The 12,659-nt window shown below is 30.3% G+C and overlaps 1 protein-coding gene across 4 annotated transcripts in view; it reads right to left on the bottom strand.

The window, feature by feature from the left end:
* Positions 1–3,190: 3,190 nt before the first annotated feature.
* Positions 3,191–12,659, bottom strand: part of LOC127736414 (multiple epidermal growth factor-like domains protein 6) — a 133,487-nt gene continuing 124,018 nt past the window's right edge. For 3 of the 4 annotated variants that reach the window (XM_052246956.1, XM_052246959.1, XM_052246958.1), the window contains 6 exons: positions 11,686–11,943; positions 11,270–11,527; positions 10,670–10,798; positions 10,293–10,418; positions 9,695–9,829; positions 3,191–7,286 (listed from right to left, as the gene is read on the bottom strand). In XM_052246956.1, the coding sequence (XP_052102916.1) occupies positions 7,213–7,286; positions 9,695–9,829; positions 10,293–10,418; positions 10,670–10,798; positions 11,270–11,527; positions 11,686–11,943 (980 nt within the window). In that variant the 3' untranslated portion in view covers positions 3,191–7,212. Of the gene's footprint in view, positions 7,287–8,869; positions 8,907–9,694; positions 9,830–10,292; positions 10,419–10,669; positions 10,799–11,269; positions 11,528–11,685; positions 11,944–12,659 lie in introns of all 4 variants that reach the window. The other variant, XM_052246957.1, reaches the window with a different exon arrangement.

Consider the following 12,659-nt stretch of genomic DNA (forward strand, 5'->3'; position numbering starts at 1 on the left):
ATACAAGTGGAAGCAAAATAAAATAAGTTCTTTATTTCAAATGAAATTGCCAAATATAAAATGTTAAAATACCACATAATATCTACTTTATATTGTAATAAATCGTTTACTTATGTTTCATTTCAAATGCGTACTCATACTTAATGTAGGTAACTGAAGGTATGCGTATCCAGCTTTCCCAGATAATGGTAGACACCGGTATTATCCCCGATGGGCGTGGATGCCACAGCCCTGAAGGAGTAGAACGCTTGTAATATGTCGGCCATAAGAATTGTCTAAATTGTATAGTATTCAGAAAATTCACTGGGAGACGTGACACAGAGAGAGAAGGAGGGAGTAAGGGTGTGTGCTGCGAGAGAGTGTGAGAAAAAGTAGGCGAGATAGGGTGTGTGTGTGAGAGAGAAAGATGTGTCAATAAACCAGAGAGAAAGAATGTGTATGTGTAAAAAGTAAATTCACAAAAATACTAAACTTCGAGGAAAATTGAAAACGGAAAGTCCCTAATCAATTGGTGAATAGACAACAACTGCCATATTCCTGACTTGGTACAGACATTTTTTTAATCTTGGATTAAAATTAAACCTGGTTTTATAGCTAGCTAAACCTCTCACTTGTATGACAGTCGCATAAAATTCCATTTTATTGACAACGATGTGTAAACAAAACAAACATACATAATAGGTAAAAATGTCAAAAATAGGGGTACAGCAGTCAACATTGTGTTATAATCTTAATCACTAAAAAACAAACAAATATGTAACAAAGAAGCAAAAAAAAGAGGCATTTAGACAAAGCACATTATCAAAAATGAAAGACAAGAATACAAAAAGTTATCATTGTACAATAATACAATGACGGGATGTATAAGTACAAGCCACGTCAATAAACGAGAGAGCAACTGAGAGAAAGAGTGAGTATATGTAAACGATTGAATGTGAGCAAAAACGACAGTACAATTTCGGGAAATATTTTATTTGTTGATTTTGTGGTGTATAGAAAACATAAAACAGTTGGTTTTCCCCCAAATTGCATAGATTGTAAGCTTGCTTTTACTTCTTTCAGTAGCTCTTAATTGATCGGGTACCAGAATGTCCTAACACAAAGTAGGTAACCAGTCGAAAAATTATATACTCCGGAGTCTGAAGTCGGTAATATGAAAATAGTCTATTAAACCAAAGTTCACATGGCTTATCAAGAATATCTGGGTGACGAACATCAGATGTACAGTGAATTTTAACATGTTCAATAAAAAGGGACAGGAGGATTTCTAAATTGAATAACTTGGTTTGTTTTGTTTTTTTTTGCTTAAAACGGAATAATAATGAATAATAACCATGCGTAGCAACAGATGAATTTAAATGATCAATCCGGGAAAATATCCCCAAGTTACTGTTTTTATTTTACTTTTTAAATTGTTGATTGTTGGGCGTCACTGATGAGTCTTTTGTAGACTAAACGCGCGTCTTGCGTGCAAAATTTCAAGCCTGCTATCTATGATGAGTTCAGTTTCAATCATTCTGTGAAGTTTCAAAGAGCTGAGTAGAAACCTGCAGGAGAATTTTACTAGTACACAAAGTTCTTAATTTTGAAAAATAAGAAAAAAAATCCTCAAATGATTCCACAATAGCAGGTGCACAATTCCAGCATGTGTGTAATCATTCTATGAAGCCAGGGATATGTGTTGAAAAATAAAGGAGTTTATGGCACAAAACTGGTACCATCTTTCGCAAACTTTACTACAACATTACTAAGTTACAAAGTCTGGAAAAAAAAAGAGAAAAATCCTTAGAAATTTTGATAGCAGGTACAAAACGTGTGTAATTGCTTTGTGAAGTATCAGGTAAGTGAGTGCAATCGTTCTGTGAAGTATTACATTGTAGGTAAGTGAGTGCAATCGTTCTGTGAAGTATCAGGCAAGTGGGTGCAATCGTTCTGTAGAATATCAGGTAAGTGGGTGCAATCGTTCTCTGACGTATCAGGTAAGTGGGTGCAATTGTTTTGTGATGTATCAGATAAGTGGGTGCAATTGTTCTATCGTATCAGGTAAGTGGGTTTACAACTATAGATGTATTACAAAAACCTGGAAGCTTTCGAATTTTTTTTTTTAAATAAGATTTATCGATTAATGGTTGTTTATTTAACGTCCAGAGGCAAATATTTCATGAATTTTCAAGACGATAATACAATAAATAGGTCTTGCAATAGAGGATCGACCGGATTGACGGGCAGGAAATTTAAAATGCCACTAATAAATGAAGGTATATTGGATATGGAGAGAAATTGAGCCTTGCAATTGGCCACCTACTGAGCCTTCAAAGAGTATTGAAAGGGTTCTTTACTGTCATTCTGACATGACATGTCTGCGAGTTTATGCATCCCACACACCCAAACGCACGCTCTCCTATGGCAAGGGTTTCACTAGAAGTCGGAAGAAGACCAAGGGATGACTATATTTCTATACCAATGGCCACTACTTTAAAAATTACGGAAAAAAATTCTCATACAAATTCATAACGGCAGATGCAGAACTTCAACATATGTGCAATCTTTCAGGGAGGTTTTAGGGATCTGTGTTGAAAAATGTAGGATAAGTTGATTACACAAATAAGTACCGACTTTTCCGCCTACAGTCCCCCATCCATTTCACTATAAGCTGTTTTTGGCATTCGTCCAACACAGCAAAGAATGACGAAAAAGGTAGATAACAGTCTGCAAAATACTACACAGAAAACTAAAGATTGAGCACCACGAACACAGGGTGTGATATTATGTACCATCGAAGAGGGTCTGGATGGGTTTATAAAAAGAGAATAATGAACAGAACGTGCAGAATAAAGGGCAAACAGAATAAAGAATAGAGAAAAATGGATCAAAATAATAAAGAATAGAGAATAATGGGGTGCTAAAATAAAAGAATGGCCAAAAATTGGCTAAAAAATTTAATAATACAGAAATGAATGACCTCCGTCCACACTTTGATAGAAAAGTATGCAGACCCTGCTCTACCTGTGGTAACGTCTTGTTGATTATGGTAAGTACAAAATCGATGATAAGTCTTATTAACAATCAACTTTCCTTTGATATCAAGTTATCCATCAATTAATTTTGTTAATTACTAGCTGTTTCGCATTTTATTGATTTGAATTGGCTGAATTCTTTTCATAACATGTAAATAAAAGAAAAACACAAGTTTTAGTGTAATTTTTTTTAAATTTTTTTATTGATCAGTATATCCCTGATCACAAAAACAAAAAGAACAAATTAACATATAACCGATGCTATGTACTTGCTAATATGAATTCATATCAAATATCAGATGGTATTCGAGGTAAACGAGTTGACCTTTACCATAGTCATATCTATTCCGTGAATAATCCAGATTTTATACATTTTGTACAAGATTATTTGTATGTTTGAAAGTTATCTTACAAATGTAAGAACGTTGAGCAGAGGAAACATTATTAATGTTGAATATTAATCTCTTATATCCAAAAAAATAAAATGCCAATGACAAAAGCAGAAAAGTTTTGTAATTTGGTCATCAAATTATGTATTACGAAATATAGTATTTTTTGTCAAACTATACATTCTTTTAACACAACTTTAAGAAAAGCATGGTTGAATTTTTGCCATAGTGATTAGAAAATGAAACCAGAAGACGAGTTTTCACGGTGGCATGAAGACTCCAAAGATTCCAAAGGATTTTGCGACTGGGTGATTGGTATTTATAAAGATACTGAGAAAGTGTTTTTTGTTTACTGATCCACAAAATAAAAAAATATTATAAATTGTTTATTTATTTCCAAAAAAGGAAGTTGATTTGCACACGAAAGCTAGACCGTGCCTGATAAAATAAATGTTAACAATGATGGATTCAGTTAATCCATCGAGCTACGCGGGTTATTCAGTGTGTACCACATTTTTGAGGTTATTTTTTCATAGACAGAAAAAGTATTAGTCATTCCTTATAACTTAATTCTAAATTCCATTTCTAAGGAGTAAATCATGAAAAAAACGTTGATGACGTCACGGTCACATGACAAAATTATGTCTATGAGCTGATAGACAAAAAACTTTAAGCCAATCTGAAGACGTGTTATATCCAAAATTAATTATGTATCAGTAAAATAATAAATTAACGTGTGATTTTTAATCTTTGATATGATAAAGCTTTCGCTGTAAAACAAACCCACGTTAAAAGTAATATTTATATTGTTATTAACGGCTATGAAGTCTTACGTCACAAGCGAATATGGCACTATATAAAAAAAACTGTATGCTTAAGAACCACAAGTAAAGGAAAATGGTTTGAGTATTTTCTTTGCTTTTAGTTGCTTCGTTATACAATGTATTTTGCTATCTTTAGTTTGAATTTCTTTACAGTCATACATTTTATAACAAATAATATCGATACCTCTATATTTCAATATTGTGATTGAATCATTTAATACATTACTGACACTATTTTAAATGGTCTAACATCAAAGTATCAAACGACTGCTATGAGGTAAAATCAATATCGCTCACATAGTACTGTATATTTCATAGATTTGATTTATAAGTTTTGCTTTTAAATAAGTTAATACTTTGCATAGTCCCCTCCCCCTCGAATGTTTATGGCAGTCAACTACACACATACACGAATAAACATAATAGTTTCTATTCATTGATTTAATAACACTAACTGATCTTGTCTAGATTCTTGGGGATCACTTAACCTCGTGAATCAAACTACGAACTGTGTTTTTACTAAATTTTACTAAGAGATGTAAAATCACGTCAGTGAGACAACAACACATCAATAAATTAACTTATGTTTGCGTAAACAAAATAGTTAGTTTTTATTTGGTTGCCATGGTTATATATAATAACATCAGTAAACTAATGTTGCCTCAAATTCATATAAAAAATATTTGTCATGTTTATCAACAATCTTTCGCTTGAATGTCGTTTTTTTTTTTTATCAAAAGAGGTTTATCTTTTAAAAATCTGAAACAGCCGTTTTTCCTTTGTTATAATCATCTTTTTATGAAATATATACAATTTTATGAAGCTGTGCATTTAAAATGAATAATATTTTTTTTTCATCAATCAATAAAATAGTGTTATCTTCTCTAGCGTCAGATACAGAAAACAAAATTTTCGAAAACGCCGAGGAGTGAAGATGAAGAGAGATTCTCTTTTTTACAAGTAGTAATAGTAGTGACATAAAACGCAATTTCTGATATTATAATATTTACCTTTCAATAAAAAGAAAAGGAAACATGTGAGAAAAAATTGATTTCCAACTTTCCTATATAAAATAGATTCAGGACAAGGAGATACTCATTCTAGTCAATATGACAATATTTCACACTCATACAGATATATAACAGTTAAACTTTCAAACTACATATGTTGATTTTATTTGTGTGTGGGTTGTTTGTCTTTTTGTTACTATAGATTCAGAAATAATTTAACATTACTGTGTTTTTATTACTGAACAAATGCTAGAAGATATATATCGATATGAAATTAAATAGGATTTTAAATGGTGAAATATAAGATAAATTAAGAATCATAATTCTTAAGAATGATATTAGCACTAGGTTAACTGTTACCAAATGGTAATTATTTCACGTTTTTTTTTGTCAAATACAGCACCGTACATATAAGCAATAAAAACGTATAAACAATCATCTCAATAATGTGCACAATAAATGTAAAATATTTGATATGTTATGATTCCAAATGGATTTCTCAAATGAATAAAACACTTGAATGATTCATTTAAGTGTTATGAAATTGATTGAAACATGAAATAAAACTCAAATGAACATACTGGCTTAAAATTGTCCCAAACTTGACAAAATGAATATTACAACATATATACATAATAAATCATAATATTATGATCAGCCATAACACAAAATAAATCTGACATACCATGAACATACTAATAATCCATGATTCAAATCATGACAATAAGTTATTTATAATAAATTTAATTTTCAGTTGTCCCAGCAGAAACAATTTATCAAATTGTTAAGAACGACATTTAAGCTATATCTCATTCGTCTTATCAATTGTTTTAATAAATGTTTTGTCTCCACCTTCTCTTATCTCCGATCATTTATTCTACATTAGATGCATATAACATGTTATATTTGTAAAGTCTTATCCTAACAGTGAAATACTGTCTATTTTTTCCAGTAGGCTAATTTCAAAATATTTTGCTTTCCCTTTCAGTATTATTGAAATCTACATACTATGTTTTGCTCGAATGCACATACTATCATATTTTTATTATACCCAGTTTTGCAATTGGTAAAAAAAAACGATTTTCTCATCGTTCGTCAATTAAGGATGACTACTGATTGATATTAAATGATAAACCAATTCATAAGAATACAAAAAATTCTGTCCGCATTAATTGCAAGTTATGCAAGTTTACTTATAAAACGGGTAATCCATGTATGTTGTATATATACATAAGAAATTGATGAAGCTTGCATACACATTGACTAGAAATATATTCATGTATAGACAATGGTTAGAATTAATACAAATAAATGAGTATTTTATTAGATTAAATTTGGATTTTTAGTTTATACACATTATTATCAATAATAAATTAGTCCTGACAAATGGCTAAACCTCCATTGTTTTGGTATGCATTAATACTTTAACTTTACTTTCTTATTTACAATAAACCTATGTTAATCTATCTGCATATCTAAAAAAATAACTATAATATTTAACGTTTCAATTTCATTTGGCATCCTGATCTCAATTTGGAATGTTTCCTAGTCAATTAAAATATGCTGTTAGAATTGCTTTCGCGGTTTAAGTCCAAACAACTGAGCAAAGGGACATTACTCTTAACAGTAACTTGTAATTTTGTGTCAAACATTTTCATCATTATACTGTAAGCTTCTGAGAAATCAGATTATTGTATCACATGAATGCTTAAAAAGCATTGATAAAACACATTAATGATTTCAAGAGAGTTATCTCCCCTAACCCAGGCCTATTCTCTTGAAATATAATTTTGTGAATTTAAAAAAAAAATCATAGCATATGCACCTTTCTTCCTTTCAACTTATGTACAAATCACAGTTAAACAATATTAAAGCGAATATATAATGAGATCATATAAATGTCAAAATGAAAGATTGCATTTTAGCACCCAGCCGAGAGTAATCTCCCATTTTATGAGTAATCTCCCTTTGTTCACTTCTTTCCATTTCCATAGTTGTAATATAGCAAAGCCCATGGTATATCACCTCTGATTGGACCATCAGGTACTGAAAGAAAAAGAACATTATCAATCATTTCATAAATATTGCTGATTTTCGCCATTACACCAAATAATGTCAGTTAATCCATGTATGTCGTGAAAATATAAAAGTGTTCATTTGTATAAAACAAAAATAATGAAATCAAGAGAAAATATGTATTTTAATCCTTTACACTTATCAAATATCGGTAAATTTGAATCGGTATATAATAGAGAAACATAAAAGGTTAACCCCGATTAACTGATTTCATAAAAGACCTTTGCATGTTTTCATATATATCAATACTATATTTTGCATAATTTTCTCCATTTTCTTATTCAGATAAACAATCCAAGAAGCTGGTTTGTTAACATAATGTGTATGCATGGTTCATAGCTTTTTAAATGCTGCATGACATATAAAAGTAAATGAAGCTTTATTGAAATCTCTTTATACTGAATGGGAAACATGCTACAAAAGAGATTTTACATATATTTCTTTTTTTAATGGGTTTTGTTTCTTAATTCAACTCATGCTATTTTATATTAAAAAGTTTTATTTAATACTTTCTAGTTTGGTAGATATAGAACGAAGGTAGCTTCACATTTGACAAAAAATAAACCATATCTGTTCGTATCTTTGATGAACCTTGTATGGTACGTTGATCCCCCCAACAAAATAGAATTTTGAAAATATTATTAGTTTAAGAAAGGCACTATTCATTTTGATTTTTTACATTTTTTTAATTCATCGATATTTTGTTTTATCACAAAATACTTTAATTTTAATCATTCTCATAGTAATGACCAACATTTCAGTAAAGCAAAACAAAAAACAGTAAAAGCCCAAACAAATCATCTCAGCCAGGGCTTTCATTAGATAGTAAGCCAAACACCAGCAAATTAAAATAATAATTCCAAACAAAAACAAAATGCAAACCAAAGTCCAATGACACAAGCTTTGTTAATAACAGTGATTTATTCATAGTAACAAACAAAATTTACTTAAATGCATGATAGTGAGAAATTAATCAGACAATAAAAAAAAGGCAAGACGAAATGAATTCAAACACAAACTATTATTAAATCGTTTACTATTAAACCAATTGTTGAGACAGTCATTTCAATCTTGTTCTTAAAGTAGTCACAACATTTTTACTTGTAATGAACCGTATTTATATACTTATAAAGTGAATTGTTGTGATGTGTAATTGCCCAAACTATGTTGAATGAATTTTATTCGGGCAAAGTTTTGTAATATATGTAATATTCATTTCAGTTCAAGTTTACTAAGAATGTTGAATATCTTATACGAACTAAATTAACATGTAATCAACGTATTTGATGGGAAAACAAAAATGAATTAAATATTTTTAAATAACACAAACAGTCAGATTTCCGTTCCGCCCAACAAATCAATGATAATTATACTCATTTATGTTTGTAAAAAAATAATATTGCCAATTAAAGTTTTTGAAAAGGTCGAGATAAATCAAGTTGACAGAGCAAAATAATTGCTAAATTCCGAAAGTAAAATCTATATGTATTGAAATGACTGTTCACTATGGCTGACTGATGAGATCAAATCATGCATTAATGACATGTGCTTACAAATATATAGATTGCATCTGTAATGTGGTGTCGTCATCTGTAGGTAAAACATATTCAATGAGTTTTATGATGTGAATGATTCAGGTTGCTGACTAGACCAACTTATAAGATTGAAAGTAGCATTCAATATGACTTATTTTGTTTTCTCTGTTAAAGACGTCACACAGAAATAAACTAATTTTCAATTACATTTCTACATTTAGAAATGTCAACTTTTAACCAAACTATGTTTATAAGAAATAATGTTGCATTATATATTGCCAAACTGACGTAGGATCGAAAAACATTATTGTCGACCCAGATTTGAAACTCATTGTCTAATGGATACTTTATCTAAATGTTTTGTGCCTCAAAAAACCAAACAATTTCGAAGTAATAGTGTAAACATTTCAACAGGAAAATCTAAAGAATTTTTCAAAAGTACCGTGCGCTATTAGTATTCAATGCACAATTAATTTAAAATTAAAACGTAAAAGAAGTGCACATATATTTAGTATCGTTGTATATAGTACATTGTATGTATTGTATTCACAAAAATGTCTGTTTATCATACTAACATTTTTAATTTTACATATATATATATATAAATATGTTTTATTAGTTTACACAGCTCCTACATTTTGATGATGAAATAAAAAAAAAAATGAATCTAACCATTTTACCAGAATTGACAGTGTATTGCGAGGTGAAATATAGTGTAAACAATATGTATTATCAAATGGAAAGAATACATTTTATTTAAAATACATTTTTATTGTGATAATTCGGATTCAGCGCATCCATAGTTTGTTATGTATATTTAATTTTATATATATATTTACTCACCTGCATTATATTCACATTTTGGACCTATAAATCCTTCTTGGCATAAACAGGTACCAGACAATGGATCGCATGTTCCTTCATTATCACAGTCACAGAAATATTCACAATTGGGACCAAAACGACCTTTGCTGCATGCTGAAAGCAGACATTTTATATATTCTAATATTCTTACATATATAAAACATTATTATTAAGCAACTGACTAATATGTTTGTTTAAAAATTGTTAAAACTAAAATAGAACTTTTTGCTTATATATTACATTATATCCTTTCAGAAATATAGACTTTACTGTGTGGTTATTACTTGATAAGAATTTAAAAAAAACACTTTATAAATTTTATGCGTCTGAAGCACTTTTCTAGATTTCAATTCACTAGAAACGCTCAGTGCCAATATTTGAAACCAAGGATACATAATAACCGACACAGTTGAAGAACTATATGACTAAAAGAGGACCTAAAATAATAGCTAAATTCATTAAATGTCAACTTTGCCTGAGGGAGAACAAACCATAGTTTCTTTATAATTTATAAATTTATAAAATGACAAGGTTTCTTAAAACTAAATAAAGTAAATAAAGAAATCGAAATTCTTACTTTTTCTGCAGTCAGGTCCTGTTGATCCTGATGGACAAATACAGTTTCCTGTTATATGATCACACTCGGCTTCACCACAATCACACGTCTCTCTGCAGTGGCGGCCAAACGTGCCTCTTTTACATTCTAAAAATGTCAAACTCTATGTTTCAAGTATCAGATACAAGATATTTTTTTACTAATATTACTATTATGATATTGAAAAGTAATCTGTGTCTCATGCCAGTCAATGAATTAAAAAAAGGGTCATAATGTAATGAAGTCCCTAACTTGATGCAACATACATGTTTCAAAGGATTTAAATAATTGTTTTTTTTTTCTATTCAAATCTGATCGTTTATCAGAAATCCCTCTGTTTAGCTTAAGTGTTAACTTACGTGTTTCGCACTGATCTCCAATAAAACCAAGAGGACATTTACATTGGCCTGTCATGGCGTTACATTTCCCTCCATTAACACAATCACATTCTTCAGAACAGTATGGTCCATGACTACCAACAGGACACTCTGAAGAACCAAAAAATGTAACATTTAACTTTCATATCTTGTGTGTCAATTCAAGTAATTCTTTCACAAATCTGGCAGTCAAAGTTTACAGGATTTAAGACATAGTTTGCATGAAATATAAAGTTTTTATCCATTGTATGAATTGACGCAGTATATTCTATTTTATTCCATAAGAAATGAAGGTATATGTTACTATATATTTTCACAAGTAAATCTGGTTATATGGAGTTAAGACATATGGAGTTAAGACATTAAGAGTACAAAATGAAAATTAAACCAAATAAGATAATATTTTACTGCATCAGATACTCATTTCGACAATTAGTTTAATAATGCTCGATGCCAAAATATCTTAAAATCCAAATATAATACTTGCACAAACATTTGAGAACAAATAAAACTGAGTATTCTGTAATCCCTATTCAAAGCCACAATTATTAGATATGTACTCTTCTGCGTCTTTTCTCTTACCTAGTTCACAACTTTGACCATAGAAACCTGAGGTACAACCACAACATCCTGATATAGGGTCACATGTGGCCCTGTTACGACAGTTGCAAGTATGAATACATCCTGGACCAAATCTTCCCTGTGGACACATCTGATCACATGATTCGCCCATCCATCCAAGATTGCAATTGCACTTCCCAGTCACGTGATCACAATGACTATTTTCAGAGCAGCCACAAACTTCAGTGCAGTTAATCCCGTATCTTCCATTTTCACACACTGAAAACAAAATTACACATGTTTTAATATTTTGTTTCTTTTAGTAATTTCCTTACTGTAACTATATATTAGCTGTTTGGTTGAATGTGAGTATTTAATTTTGTTTAAATTATTTCAAGTTCAGGCAAAATAGTATAATCATTATTAAAAACACTCACTATTTTGACATTTGTTTCCATGGTAACCTGGAGTACATATGCATTGTCCCGTTCTCGTGTCACATGATCCTTTATTCTGGCAGTTGCATGTCAGACCACAGTTTGGACCGTACCTCCCAGGAGGACATGACTCATTGCAAGTAGGACCAATGAATCCATCTTTACATGTGCATGCTCCAGTAACAATATGACAAAAAGCATCATTTTTACACTGACAAACCTGATCACAGTTAGCCCCAAAATGTCCTTCTTTGCAACCTGTAGAATTAAAAATGTATTCAAATTACACGTCAAAGAAAAGGTTATATCTTATGGACACTTTGACATACATGACTCCTGAGTCAAGATCTTGATTATGTAGGTATAAACTTGAAGACTTGCTATTAAAGGAATTAGGGGTAATACATTGTAATACATTGTTCTGGTTTAAGTAAATAATGCATATCTTTCCAAAGTATCAATTTTCAACAGTTAATTGCAAATTTAATTGCGATGCCGAACGCTTTTAATGGTTGGGACACTTATGCAAAACTAAACGAAAAGGTATGGTCTTTATGTTTATTTTTTCACTTCTTGTTGGATAAATCAGATGGATATCGAAATTTTTTATGACATAGAAATACAGCAACGCTATTTTGCGTGTGTATATAACTTCTGTGTTTAAAACAAGTAACAAAAATGTCTACCTAAATGTAAAACTTTGTAAATATTTTCAAATACAACCCATGGGACAGATTATGACATTATTAACAAGCTTAAAGACTGAAGAAAAAATACGAAGTAAAGACCTAGTAAACAGAAATTATATATGAATAATGATATATACATCATATATAAATATATGTCAATGTGTTCCTAAGCAACGAAATAAATATTCTTGCAAAAAATTGAAATGAACATACATTTAGCTAACATACTAGAAAATATTTATGTTTGTAAGGTGCCATTATACATGAAAAAGGAAAATCATAAAT

This window comes from Mytilus californianus, unplaced genomic scaffold (assembly GCF_021869535.1).
Source record: "Mytilus californianus isolate M0D057914Y unplaced genomic scaffold, xbMytCali1.0.p SCAF_30, whole genome shotgun sequence".
In the NCBI taxonomy this organism is placed as follows: Eukaryota; Metazoa; Mollusca; class Bivalvia; order Mytilida; family Mytilidae; genus Mytilus; species Mytilus californianus.